The 11928-nt window shown below is 30.1% G+C and overlaps 4 protein-coding genes across 7 annotated transcripts; 3 read left to right on the forward strand and 1 right to left on the reverse strand.

The window, feature by feature from the left end:
- Window positions 1–499: 499 nt before the first annotated feature.
- LOC138937009 (V-type proton ATPase subunit e 2) lies at window positions 500–1767 on the reverse strand. Its single transcript, XM_070302856.1, has 4 exons — window positions 1479–1767; window positions 1171–1218; window positions 1008–1095; window positions 500–888 (listed from the first exon to the last, which is right to left on the reverse strand). The coding sequence occupies exons 1-4, from the start codon at window positions 1583–1585 to the stop codon at window positions 862–864; spliced, it is 270 nt and encodes an 89-aa protein (XP_070158957.1). The 5' UTR covers window positions 1586–1767; the 3' UTR covers window positions 500–861.
- Window positions 1768–2058: 291 nt separating this feature from the next.
- LOC138937080 (cell death-inducing p53-target protein 1) lies at window positions 2059–3986 on the forward strand. Of its 4 annotated transcripts, none has more exons than XM_070302984.1 (4): window positions 2059–2423; window positions 3219–3370; window positions 3450–3606; window positions 3678–3986. In XM_070302984.1, exons 2-4 carry the CDS (start codon window positions 3232–3234, stop codon window positions 3781–3783), a joined length of 402 nt encoding a protein of 133 aa, XP_070159085.1. In that variant the 5' UTR covers window positions 2059–2423; window positions 3219–3231; the 3' UTR covers window positions 3784–3986. The 4 variants fall into 4 exon arrangements, with proteins under 4 accessions (XP_070159085.1, XP_070159084.1, XP_070159087.1 ...); XM_070302983.1 differs by having other exon boundaries at window positions 2063–2419; XM_070302986.1 differs by having other exon boundaries at window positions 2067–2419; window positions 3219–3349.
- Cutlet (chromosome transmission fidelity protein 18 homolog) lies at window positions 3987–9455 on the forward strand. The gene is made up of 11 exons (XM_070302982.1): window positions 3987–5636; window positions 5793–6041; window positions 6146–6296; window positions 6390–6576; window positions 6651–7075; window positions 7145–7387; window positions 7507–7847; window positions 8002–8243; window positions 8503–8765; window positions 8846–9116; window positions 9235–9455. Exons 1-11 carry the CDS (start codon window positions 5555–5557, stop codon window positions 9427–9429), a joined length of 2649 nt encoding a protein of 882 aa, XP_070159083.1. The 5' UTR covers window positions 3987–5554; the 3' UTR covers window positions 9430–9455.
- A 515-nt stretch (window positions 9456–9970) lies between these two features.
- Rps26 (ribosomal protein S26) lies at window positions 9971–11113 on the forward strand. The gene is made up of 3 exons (XM_070303053.1): window positions 9971–10064; window positions 10360–10668; window positions 10986–11113. The coding sequence occupies exons 1-3, from the start codon at window positions 10062–10064 to the stop codon at window positions 11016–11018; spliced, it is 345 nt and encodes a 114-aa protein (XP_070159154.1). The 5' UTR covers window positions 9971–10061; the 3' UTR covers window positions 11019–11113.
- Window positions 11114–11928: the final 815 nt, after the last annotated feature.

Raw genomic sequence — 11928 nt, forward strand, 5'->3', positions numbered from 1 at the left:
CAATAAACGTGTATTTATCTATACAAAAATTCCGGTTTCATATTTATATACCTGGTACATACAGAATGTTTCTAAAATTTTCGAATAAATTCACATCTGGGATATTAATAAAAAAAAAAAAAAAAATTTATGAAAATGAGATGTATAAAGAAATATATCCTCTACATTGACGAAAAGATTCTAACATTCGAATAAACAAGAATGTAATATGTTTCAGATATTTCCAAGCACGTAGAATACACTGAATTCGCAAAGATGCGATATGAGAAATTGCTATTTATAAAAAATTGAATTTACGCATTGTATTGCAAATATGGAAATTTATATAAAGTTTCTTTTTCTTATAATAATATGGAGCAACAAATTTTTTAAGATCTATTTCATTAATTTATGACAAGAGAATGGAACAATAAAGATCGATATAATATAAGAATAAATATAAAAGATCACACACGGTTGCTACTTTAATCTTTTTTTCTTTCACAATTATATACAGTGCAGCACAGGTATACTACTTATCTTATAATGGGAATATACTTTTTTAAGTTAGATTATATAAATAATATTGACACATACATACGTTATAGCATACATATATATAGTTGGATAAATCTAGATAAATATAATCATTAAAATTCTTATGCATTTCTAAATAACAATAATGTATACTTTATACAAAAATTAGATTCTCAGTAACAACCAAATTATAATCGCACGTTAATATAAGATTCCATTTATACATATCATCAATGTACTAACATTTCGTTTTACCTTTGCAACTATACATTCTTATTAAAAGCAGCGTACATCGGAGAATTGGATATATGTATTCAAAAGCGAGTTTCTACCATGAAATGTTTATTACTTGGATTTAATAATAGGATTGCCCTGTAACAATAAAGCATTTTCTAAGCATATGTCTATTTAACTCGTAATCAATAAATATAAATGTAATCATAAATGTAAATTATTGACTATTGTTTAATTTTAATTATGAAACGACTTACCCATTCTCGAGCCATAATTAATATTGTTATATTATCTAATTTTGGCCCAATCAATGGGTTCATTTGTGCCATGTAGCAACACAGCCAGCTGTATCAAAAATTTTATTGGTATATTAATATACGAGTTACCACGCGTACGAAAGTATCAAAAGAATATACTCACAACAACCAGCACGTAAAACCCGTCAATATTAATAGAACCTGAAGTATCCTAAAAAACATATATATTAATATACTTAAAATTTAATTGAAACATGTAGACGATACATTAGCAAACACTGATTTGCTTAAAGAATATCGTAAAATTTCCTACAATATAGTTATCATTTTAATAATGTCAGATTGGTAAGATTTGTAATTCTTTATAATAGAAACACAATAAATAAATATTCGTCGATTGTAAGAGATTTATATATATATAAGTAAAAAAACGTAAGGGAGAAGCAAATGATGTCATTAAAGTCTATTTACCCACGATTTGGTCCCTTGGGAACGAAAAGTGGTAGAGCTATTCCTAAGAATACCAGGATGCCCCAGAGTATCGTGAAAACTACTATAGGTAACGCGGCTGCACCCATTTTATTATTTTTTCTGATTATTGTTCTTCTTCGAAACACGCGAACAAACGTAAACTCGCGAAGTACCTAATCAGAATACGAATCTTCTTGGAGCTGTCGATAAGCTGGGAGGATCACATGAGAGGATGTTTCGTATAGTTCATACGTCTTCACGTGATACATCGATTAAACCACAAACATAACGGAAACTTATAGACGGGGCGGGGGGGAGGGGGGTAGCTAAAAACAAGAAGTGCGTTCGTCATTGACTCGTCATAATTTTAGTAATATTCGATCGACCAATCGGAAGAAAAAGAACCAAAATTTCCATGTCCCGATTGGTCGATCAAATGCTATTCCATTCCAAATTCCAAGGAGTAAATTTTCGAACGCAACCCGAATAGCCTCCATCTATGAATTTTATATATATATGTATTTTTTTTTTTACGCTTCTTCTTTATAATACAAATAATATGTTCTTAACATAAATTAATTCTTTATTTAAAGAAGACATAAATATAATTCAAAAACGATTTCTTCCTTAAATCGATATACATCGTATCGCGAACTGTATGGACGAATGAAGCGCGCGGTGTGAAAGTGACGTGTTTGACACTTTGAAAACAAGCCGTGCGATTTCTCTCAGCGATATGGAAGCTTCGTGAAAACCAGCGAAATCGGATTAAGTCTCGTGCAATCTCGTAATCCGCACACGTATATTTCCTAAGTTGTTTACGCAAAGCTGCGGGTGATTTAATTTTTTACAGTGTTGCGTGACAAGTATATTACTCGGAGGATTAGAAACAACGATCGGATAATTGATCGGAATATCAGATTTGCTATTGTTCGACAAAGGTAGGTAGGTATAATTGTGACGTAACGAGCGTGAAAAGCGTTGTCGTGCAGTCTGACGGTGGTCACTGTGCTTTAAGAAGGGCGGGGATGTTATTCGTGATGCGGGTCAAGTTTCGTAATCGGCTCGGCAACGTATACGGGCAACGGGCCTTCGACGCGAATTTCTTTCCTCGTGTATGGTCAATTCATCGTCAATTTTAGCGCGAGAGATCATATTTCATCGGACTCTCTCTCTCTCTCTCTCGCTTGCATGACAAATTAGCTGAGATTCAAAGACGAAACAATGATTGATCGTCATGGATCTTATTGTTTTCGATATTCTTAAGATGACTGTTCCATTCTTACAATTACGTGGCACATTTGATATATCGCGATAGAAGACGAGACTTAAAAAAAAAAAAATAAAAAAAAAAAAAAAAAAAAAAGATTCTAGACATTGTCAATTTTATAAGCATAGCATATTATTTATCTTGGCGTGGCTAAGTTTTTGAAATTAAAATTCTTTTTATTCTTTATTTTGAAATTTTGAAAATCTTAAAATAAAGAATATAAATTTTTCGATTTTTTAATTTTTAATATTATTATTTTTGAAGAAAATTAAAACAATTATTTTTTGCACGATAATTTGTTTTTGATATAATAGTTTTTTTTTTTTTTTTTTTTAAATTGGCAAGGCTAAATCGTTACTTTTCAATATCGCGCCTTGTACGTCACGTTCTGTACTCGTATATTATCGAATATTAATAAAATTAATGACAATTAGTTAATTAATTTTGTCTATAACACATTTTGTTAACAGATAGATAAGCGCTATGCATAAAAACGGACCACCACCACCTTATGAACCGCCTCCGTATGCACCGCCCTCTTATTCCCAGAATGTAGGAGTAGGAGTTCCTCCCGCCAGTCCATTTACACCGGCGCAAGCTTGTAAGCTTGATAACAAATATTGTGAATACTGAATTATAAATTATATAATTATTAATTAGTACAAATGTATATTATTTCTTATTATATTATTATTTTGTAGACGCAAATGGACCGACTATAGTAACAACTATTGTTCCGGTTGGGCCACACTCGACCCACACGATTTGCCCACATTGCCACGCTGAAATAGATACAACGACAAAGACAGAACCTGGCATGATTGCTTATATCTCAGGAATCATAATAGCGCTGTTGGGGTAATTATAAAAATACATGTAGATTTATATTTTGTAATATGTAAAATTATTTTCTTCCTTTATATTATTAGATGTTGGTTCGGTTGCTGTTTGATTCCTTGTTGCATCGATGAATGCATGGATGTTCATCACACTTGCCCAAATTGTAAAGCGTATCTGGGACGTCATAGAAGATAAGCAAATGGATTGCATTAGCGTCCACAAATTCCATTTGAATGTTGAAATCTTTACAACACTTGATCGCAATTCCAACAGATATATTAAGCTTGATATTGAATCTGTATTTTTGCAATAACTCTTTGAGTAAGAAAGTACCACACAGGATGTAGCTTTATATATCGATCAGCTATACATTTATAACAAAGAATGCACAGTATTTAAGTAATACAGTTTAATATATTTACGAGATAATTTTATTGCAATTTACTATTTTATATAATCTCTTGCACATTTTTGTAAAAATGTTACGCTTTTGCATATAGTTGATGGAATTATTGCTCATAAAATTTTCAGTAACAAGAAGCATGCCATTTCAAAACAAATTTGTGTCGCGAGAAGAAAATGTAGTAGCAATGTGTGCTTCCATATTAAGAGAAATTTATATCTTTAATTTGCTTCCATTAATAACATAAATAAGCACCAAAGACTATATCTGTGTGGCATTGAGTTTTGAAAATTTATATATTGACTATGATTTATATTTTGACCTTAGACATTTTTTGAAGCATAATAATGTGGCATAATATTAAAAATGCCACGAAATAGTAGACAGCAGTACACGCAGCTCTTTCTTTACTCGAGTCATTTTACAGAGTAATTGATGACATCTATTTATCATGAAAATGAATCATGATAATCAAGTTTATATTAATGTAGATAACTTATGATATTCTTATTCGTTAATGGAGATAGATGGCAGCCAATATATTATGCATGTGCTTGAAAATTTAGAAAACTTACTACACTTGTTTAAAAAGATATAATTGATATTTATATTATATCATTTTTTTATGTTATGGAAGTGAAAATTGAAAAAATTAATATATAATTAAATATTTTAGCCTATAGAGCACATAAAATGAATTTGAAATACCATTTATTGAAAAACTGAACTTGATATTGTTTCGAAGAATTTATACGAGCTTTTTTTATAAGATTCTGTATTTCTCGGTATTTGTCAAACTTCTTTTCTCAACATGTTCAAGCTTTACATCTATTATTGATTTTCCTGAATTCCAACACAGGATTCGGTATTTCGATATTTTTTAAACTTCTTTTGTCAACATGTTCAACCTTTACATCAGTATAATTTTCCCGAGTTCCAATAGAATACGAGCTTTTTTATAATAAAATGTAAAAATAGTGCTTAGCACGTCAAGTAAATGTGAATGTGCTATGCGTATTTTCGCATGCAATGCGCGAGTTGAATCGAAATTGCAACGAGACACTCCAAATCTCATATGCTCTTACATTACAAGATATTCTATTTTGTTAACTGTGTAAAAAAAATTTGTGGCTAATAAAACAAATATTAAAATATAAGAAACAAAAGCGCATAACTCTTAATAAAAAATATATATACATAATACTTGCAATATTTAAAAGGAGAATAATATTGTGCAATAATAAAATTTATTTTACGCTATATGTAAAATATTCATTCATATTATCCTATTATGATAACATAATACATAATAAAAAAAAAAAAATATTACCAAGATATATCCAGATGTTTATTTTAAGAAAAATGCATTTTTAAATTGTGCGGTTGTGATTTGAGTCGCAAGAGGGCGATCCATATTTTCGCACGTGCCCGGCATATGCGCGTCATACGCGATATGTCATAAAAGGCGGGAAGAAACGTCACAAAAAGTTTTGTATTACGAAAATGTCAGTCATTTAAGTTAACTTTTATATTGTGAACGATTCTGCCTATTAAATTCTTGAGATGGCTGATGAATTCCCAAATCCGGACGAAGAATTTGATTTTGTCTATCAAGCAGATTATGAAGCTCTGAGAGAATTAGAGGGTATAAATTCTTTATGATGTGATTTTTCATTAATGCAGAAGATATTAATATTTCTCTCTACATTTTAGTATTTTTTTTTACACTATTATTTTCACTGTATTATCGAATGATTCGTTAAACTCAAATTATTTAATAATTGGTTATATTTGTGCGAAGAACTTGAGACATTGGCACGACCTGGTCCTAGTGGAGTATCTCGAACAGCAAACAGTAACAAGGATCAAGCGGGCAGTGGAACTTCCATTTCTGTTACTTTCGACAAAGTTATTGATAACGATGCATCTAGTAGTAATAAAAAACACTGTTATGAAGAATTATATAACGGTACACCAAGCTGTAGTAGAAAACGCAATTATGAAGAATTGTTTGGCGACATCTCTGATCTCTTAGGGACAAATGTTTCAGGTATGATAAGCAATGAAAAACTGCACATATACACAAAAGATTGATTATTCTTCAAATATTATTAGAAAATTTCAATCCTTTTTTTTTTTTTTTTTTCTTTTTAGTTGATGTCGATCTTGATCTTGTTGAGGAGCCAAAAGAAAAGAAGCTTCGTTGGGATCAGCCTGAAGATGTCATCCAAAAAATATTGAATGCGAGACAGCTACTACATGAACAAGATGGGGATGCAGTGATGAAAACAAAATACGATGAGAAGTAAGGAAATTAGTGAAATGTACTCTGTTATGATTTATATAATATAGAGTGCGATATCTAGTTTAATCTATATTGTATTTATGTTTAACACAGCAAGAAAAATTCCATTTCTTTACGAGTTCCACCATGGGATTTTGTGGCGGTCACAAGATTGTACGATTCTCAGCGCTTATACATCAGAGTTAGAAATGCGCGAAACGACATTAAACAGACTAAAAAACCGATTACTAATCTGCTGTCGACATCTTACAAGCAATTGAAAGCTCAAGCGCAAGAAATTGTATGTCTATTTTGAGATTTTTCTTTATACTATCCTTTCTTTTGTTATAATAATGATATTTTACTACATTACAGATGTTGACAAAAGACAAGTTATCAGTACAATCAGTATCAAATTTATGCGATACTAATAACATAATTAATGACGAATTATGGGTAGATAAATATCGTCCTCGATCATATTTAGAATTACTCTCAGACGAAACAGTTAACAGACAGCTCTTATATTGGCTGAAACTTTGGGATAAAGTAGTATTTAATCGAGATAGCGCGAAATCAAAGAAAAAACAGTTGTCTGCGTTTGGAAAGAAAAAAGATATCGATGATGAAAAATATATCGAGGAAGTAGATAGTAAAGGATATCCAGTAAAAAGGATAGCCTTACTCAGTGGACCACCTGGATTGGGAAAAACGACTTTAGCGCATATAGCAGCCACACATGCTGGTTATAATATAGTAGAAATCAATGCAAGTGATGAAAGAAGTCCAGATACGTTTAGGTAATGCATAATACTTGCATATATGATATTATTCTTACATTCGAGAATTACATAACATTTTTGTTCCAGACAGATCCTTCTTGCATCGACAGAGATGAAATCTGTAATAGGCGCAAATCCTCGACCAAATTGTTTAATTTTTGATGAGATTGATGGTGCACCGGCTGCATCCATCGAACTTCTTTTAAAATTCGTTCAAGGTAAACTAGTATCGAAAACTAAAAAGAACAAGGGGCAATCGGAGAAAACGTCGGATGGCTGTGCACGTCCCGTAATATGCATCTGTAATGAACCATATGCGCCAACGTTAAGGTAATTCTTTAACTAAAAGTGCTAAATATAGAATATTCACATAGTTTAGAAATATAATATGCTTGGATTAAAAGAGGATAAATGATATATTTTAAAGACATTGAATTGAATTTATACAGAACATTAAGAGGCGCTGCTATAATAATTCCGGTACCAGAAGTAAGTCCTTTAAGATTAGCAGAACGTCTAATGGAGATAGCGAGAAAGGAAAAGTTAAATGTAGACTTTGGTGATCTTGTAAAAATAGCAGAAAGATCCGGTTGTGATGTTCGAGCTTGTGTAGGGACATTACAGTACATGGGTGGTGCTAATTTAAAAGATAATATATCTCTAGGCCTGAAGGATACTCGTAAAAATTTATTTGATTCGTGGAAAAATATATTAACAGTTCCTATGAACAAAGGAGGAGTGATTCCTGTACCTGAAAGAATCCAGAATATATTGAGAACGATGCAAAATGGTAAATTAATAAAATTAATTTCACGCGTTTCAATGTGTCAGTGTACATTGTAATATTTTTATATTATATATTATTAGAAACATAAATATTATTAGAAACATAAATATTATTTAGTAATTCATAAATAAAAGATATATATTTTTCGTTTATTTAGGTGAATCTGAAAAATTGGCACAAGGAATATTTCATAATTATCCTGAAGTCTGCGATAAGAAAATTGATAATGTATCCACGTCCCTGGAATGGTTTCAATTTTATGATTTAGTAACATCGCTTGTTTTACACAAACAAGTTTGGGCACTTATGCCCTACACGAATTATGGATTTATTGCGTGGCACTTGCATCTTGCGCGAACGCAAAAAGTGAAATTGTCTTATCCTACTATTATTAACGAAGTAAGTACAATATTATCCAATTAAGGGAAAATTTTAATTCAGAGATGTATTCAAGTTGATGATGATTCAGAAGTTTGTATATATTTCTTTTTCATGTAGTAAATTATATTCGAAAACTAATATTATTCTTTTGCAAAAAGATCACATGATCTTATAAATGATATAGATATTATATAATATATATCTTTTTTGATTGATATATTCTGACAAGTATTTTAAATGTTTAATTATATCGCTATCCTCGCCGGTTTTCTTTTAGGTAATTCAAAAATCGGCAAAAAATACGGGTATTTTAACGGCGATACGAAGAGTATGCGGACGTGATGCTTTTACTTTAATCACGGACATTGCTGGTTTTTTACCGGATCTCCTAGCACCCAAATTACGTACAGTGCCTTCTCATTTATATTCGCCGAAAGAGAAAGCTGATCTCGCTAGAATAATAAATATGATGCTTGATTTTGGTTTATCGTTCGTCCAAGAAAAAAATCCTCAAGGGGGCTACATCTATAATTTGGATCCGTATGTTGCAACAATGACTCAACGATAAATAATACATATTTATATTTCAGTATTGCATTAAAATTTATAAACGTTTTTAGTAATATTTTGGAAATCGGTGTTCTTCCCAATTGCAACCCGCATCGGCATCTCGCATACGCGATACAGCAAATAATTGCGCAAGAATTGGAGGTTGAGCGTTTAAAGCGGGCAAGTATCTCGATGGGACTCGGTGGACTTAGCTTGTTAGAGAATACGACAAATTCAGAAAAGTCCGAAACTACAAAAAATAATAAAGATAATAAGGATAAATCTTCCAATCTACCGAATAGTGCAAAATCGGGAAAAAGTGCGACGTCGTTAAAGGAAGTAGTAAGTCTTATACATCTTTTTTCCTACAGGTTATACATTTGAAAGATTTACATATTATATTATACTACAATATATAGTTCAACAACTTATTCTTCCATTTTACATTTAAAAATTTCAGATATACAAAGATTTTTTCGGGAATATTATTACGAACGGTAACGAAAGTAAAATGGCAAATCGTATTTCCCCAAAATCGCAAAAGGGATATTCCGTAATGCAGAATATTTTGACAAAACACGGAATATGGTACAAATATAAAGAAGGTTGCAATAATGCTGTTCGTCGCAGTGTATTCATGGAGAAACTTTTATAAATAAAAAATTCGTGTAGCTTGCGATAATTATACCAAATTGAGAATTTTGATAATAAAATTAATTAATTTAATTACAACCACATTGTAATTTATATTAAAATTGTTTCTTTATGCAATTTTTTTTGCGAAAAAAAATATAGTTCAATTTATAATTTTATAATGTACAAACTCTGAAAAATAATCACACATGCATGTGTATGTAATTATATATATATATATATATATATATATATATATATATATATATATATATATATATATATATATATATCTTCTGCATAGCAACAAATTGGAGAAATGTACATATTACAACCGCAATTTTATATTTAAAATGATTTCAGATTTTTTTTTTTTTTTTTTTTTAATTGAATAGAAAGTATAAATTTTCCACATATGTGATTTTCTAAACATGCACTGATGAGATATTTAAAAAATTGCCTGAACAAATTTTCATCACGAGATCAAATGGCCTGGAGATAATGAAGATTAATGACATTACCGACCGTTTTATTTACCTACAGTAGTGCGCAGCGATTTTTTTTTTTTCAAAATTTATTTACGCTTACTTCCATTTTCATTCGTCGACGAAATTCCGCAGAGAGAAGTAGAGCAGAAGAAGGTTTTGATATAAGATGGTAATTTATATTATTTGTCGTTTATTAATTTATATTCATTGACACATTTTGCATTGGCACATTTCACGTTTCGGAAATATTTTTCATGTGAAATGGAATCAAATGTAGAGAATGTAATTTAAAAATGTATATAAATTTTATGAGAATTTAATATTCTTTTTCGTGCCAAAACTACATTTACTATAAAGTGGCCATGTGGCTGCTATACCATTTAATATTACTAGTTTAATATCACTGTTTATATTTTACAAGCGCACTAGTATATACTTGATCTAATTCTGTATTGTTTCTACAGACTTGCAAACGTAGGAATGGTGGACGTGCTAAGCATGGCCGTGGTCATGTAAATCCAGTTCGCTGCACTAACTGTGCTCGCTGCGTCCCTAAGGACAAAGCAATCAAAAAATTTGTGATAAGAAATATTGTCGAGGCTGCCGCTGTTAGGGATATAACAGAGGCCAGCTTTTACCAATCTTACCAGTTGCCAAAATTGTACGCTAAGCTCCATTATTGTGTCTCTTGCGCCATTCATTCCAAAGTAGTACGCAACAGGTCAAAGGCTGATCGTCGTATCAGAACACCTCCTGCCCGCAACTTCCCCAGGGTAATTATAAATATAAATAGTTATTAATATAATTCTAATACAAATAAACTTGGTATTTTATTAACAATTGGAATAAGAGATAAGAATATCAATGACTGGAATATATATAGCTTTATAAAAATTTTTCGATGTTTTCATTATTATATATAGTCAAATGATTTAATATAAATATAAATATAAAAAAAAAACTAATATTTGAGATTATTTAACACATATATGTTATACAATTATAAAATTTGCAATATATTTTGTGTGTGTGTATGTATGTATTTATATGTTATATATGATGTATGTATATGTGATATTTTTGTTTTCAGGATATACGCCAAGGCCAGCAAAACAGAAAATAATTCAATTTTATTACATAAAAATAAAATAGCAATAAGACTAGAATTTAAGACTGTATTTATTTTATATAATATAAATTGCAGAATATGATATTACTTTTATTATTTCAAGAAAAAGAGATAAATTACATATATCAATTTACCAGGAATTAATGTAGCATCTGGAAATTCATTATATAGAAAATACAGTTGTTGGATTTTTCAAAACATGAAAATTTTAAATATAGATTTATTATATACATACAGAATGTATATAGAAATAATTTCGATAGTTTAACTAATATATATAAAATTGATAAATGTAAATGTATTTATCTCAATAGGTAAATCTCTTTGTTTCCCTCCCTTTTTCAATATGATCTTCAATCTTGTTATATTGTTCAACACTCTACTGTATGTGTAAATGTATTGAAAAGATTTTATTTTATATAATAACATTTTCATACACCGAATTTATTCCTTCAAACATGGGTATAAGTACGAAGACATGAAATAAATTTATTTTATTAATACATTTTCAACTTAATTTTCTTTTCTCGTTTACAATATGGTATAGTGAAAATTTATTATCTAAAAATTAATTGTTTTTACAACTCATCTCTCAATTTTCACAAATAATCGCTGTACAACTTATAAACATCTATACAAAAAAATTCATATATATATATATAAAATTTCAAATACATATCATATAATGGAATCATTTATTTGCTAAAATTTAATATGCCAACAGTGGCTGCGTGCTGTCAGTAACTGATAATGAAGATGCAATGAAGTGTATGTGTGTGTACATAGATGTGTATAGATAAGGCTTTAGAGATAGGATATTTGGTGAAGTCATTGTTTTCAGTTTGTATTTGATTAGAGATCTGTTCTTTGTAACTGAACTAGCTGCACTCAGTTCAGAGTTTAT

The sequence above is a fragment of the Polyergus mexicanus genome, unplaced genomic scaffold (genome assembly GCF_030449975.1).
Source record: "Polyergus mexicanus isolate NDT 795.1 unplaced genomic scaffold, iyPolMexi1.0 SCAF_10, whole genome shotgun sequence".
NCBI lineage: Eukaryota > Metazoa > Arthropoda > Insecta > Hymenoptera > Formicidae > Polyergus > Polyergus mexicanus.

Bases quoted from the DNA above. Each gene is read 5' to 3' on its own strand.
- LOC138937009 (XM_070302856.1), bottom strand. From the start codon at position 1,585: ATGGGTGCAGCCGCGTTACCTATAGTAGTTTTCACGATACTCTGGGGC. The intron at 1,219-1,478 runs GTAAATAGACTT...TATGTTTTTTAG, and splicing joins CCCAAGGGACCAAATCGTGG to GATACTTCAGGTTCTATTAA. The intron at 889-1,007 runs GTAAGTCGTTTC...TTATTGTTACAG, and splicing joins TAATTATGGCTCGAGAATGG to GGCAATCCTATTATTAAATC.
- LOC138937080 (XM_070302984.1), top strand. From the start codon at position 3,232: ATGCATAAAAACGGACCACCACCACCTTATGAACCGCCTCCGTATGCA. The intron at 3,371-3,449 runs GTGAATACTGAA...ATTATTTTGTAG, and splicing joins TAAGCTTGATAACAAATATT to ACGCAAATGGACCGACTATA. The intron at 3,607-3,677 runs GTAATTATAAAA...TTATATTATTAG, and splicing joins ATCATAATAGCGCTGTTGGG to ATGTTGGTTCGGTTGCTGTT.
- Cutlet (XM_070302982.1), top strand. From the start codon at position 5,555: ATGGCTGATGAATTCCCAAATCCGGACGAAGAATTTGATTTTGTCTAT. The intron at 6,577-6,650 runs GTATGTCTATTT...ACTACATTACAG, and splicing joins AAGCTCAAGCGCAAGAAATT to ATGTTGACAAAAGACAAGTT. The intron at 7,388-7,506 runs GTAATTCTTTAA...GAATTTATACAG, and splicing joins CCATATGCGCCAACGTTAAG to AACATTAAGAGGCGCTGCTA.
- Rps26 (XM_070303053.1), top strand. The intron at 10,669-10,985 runs GTAATTATAAAT...TTTTGTTTTCAG, and splicing joins CTGCCCGCAACTTCCCCAGG to GATATACGCCAAGGCCAGCA.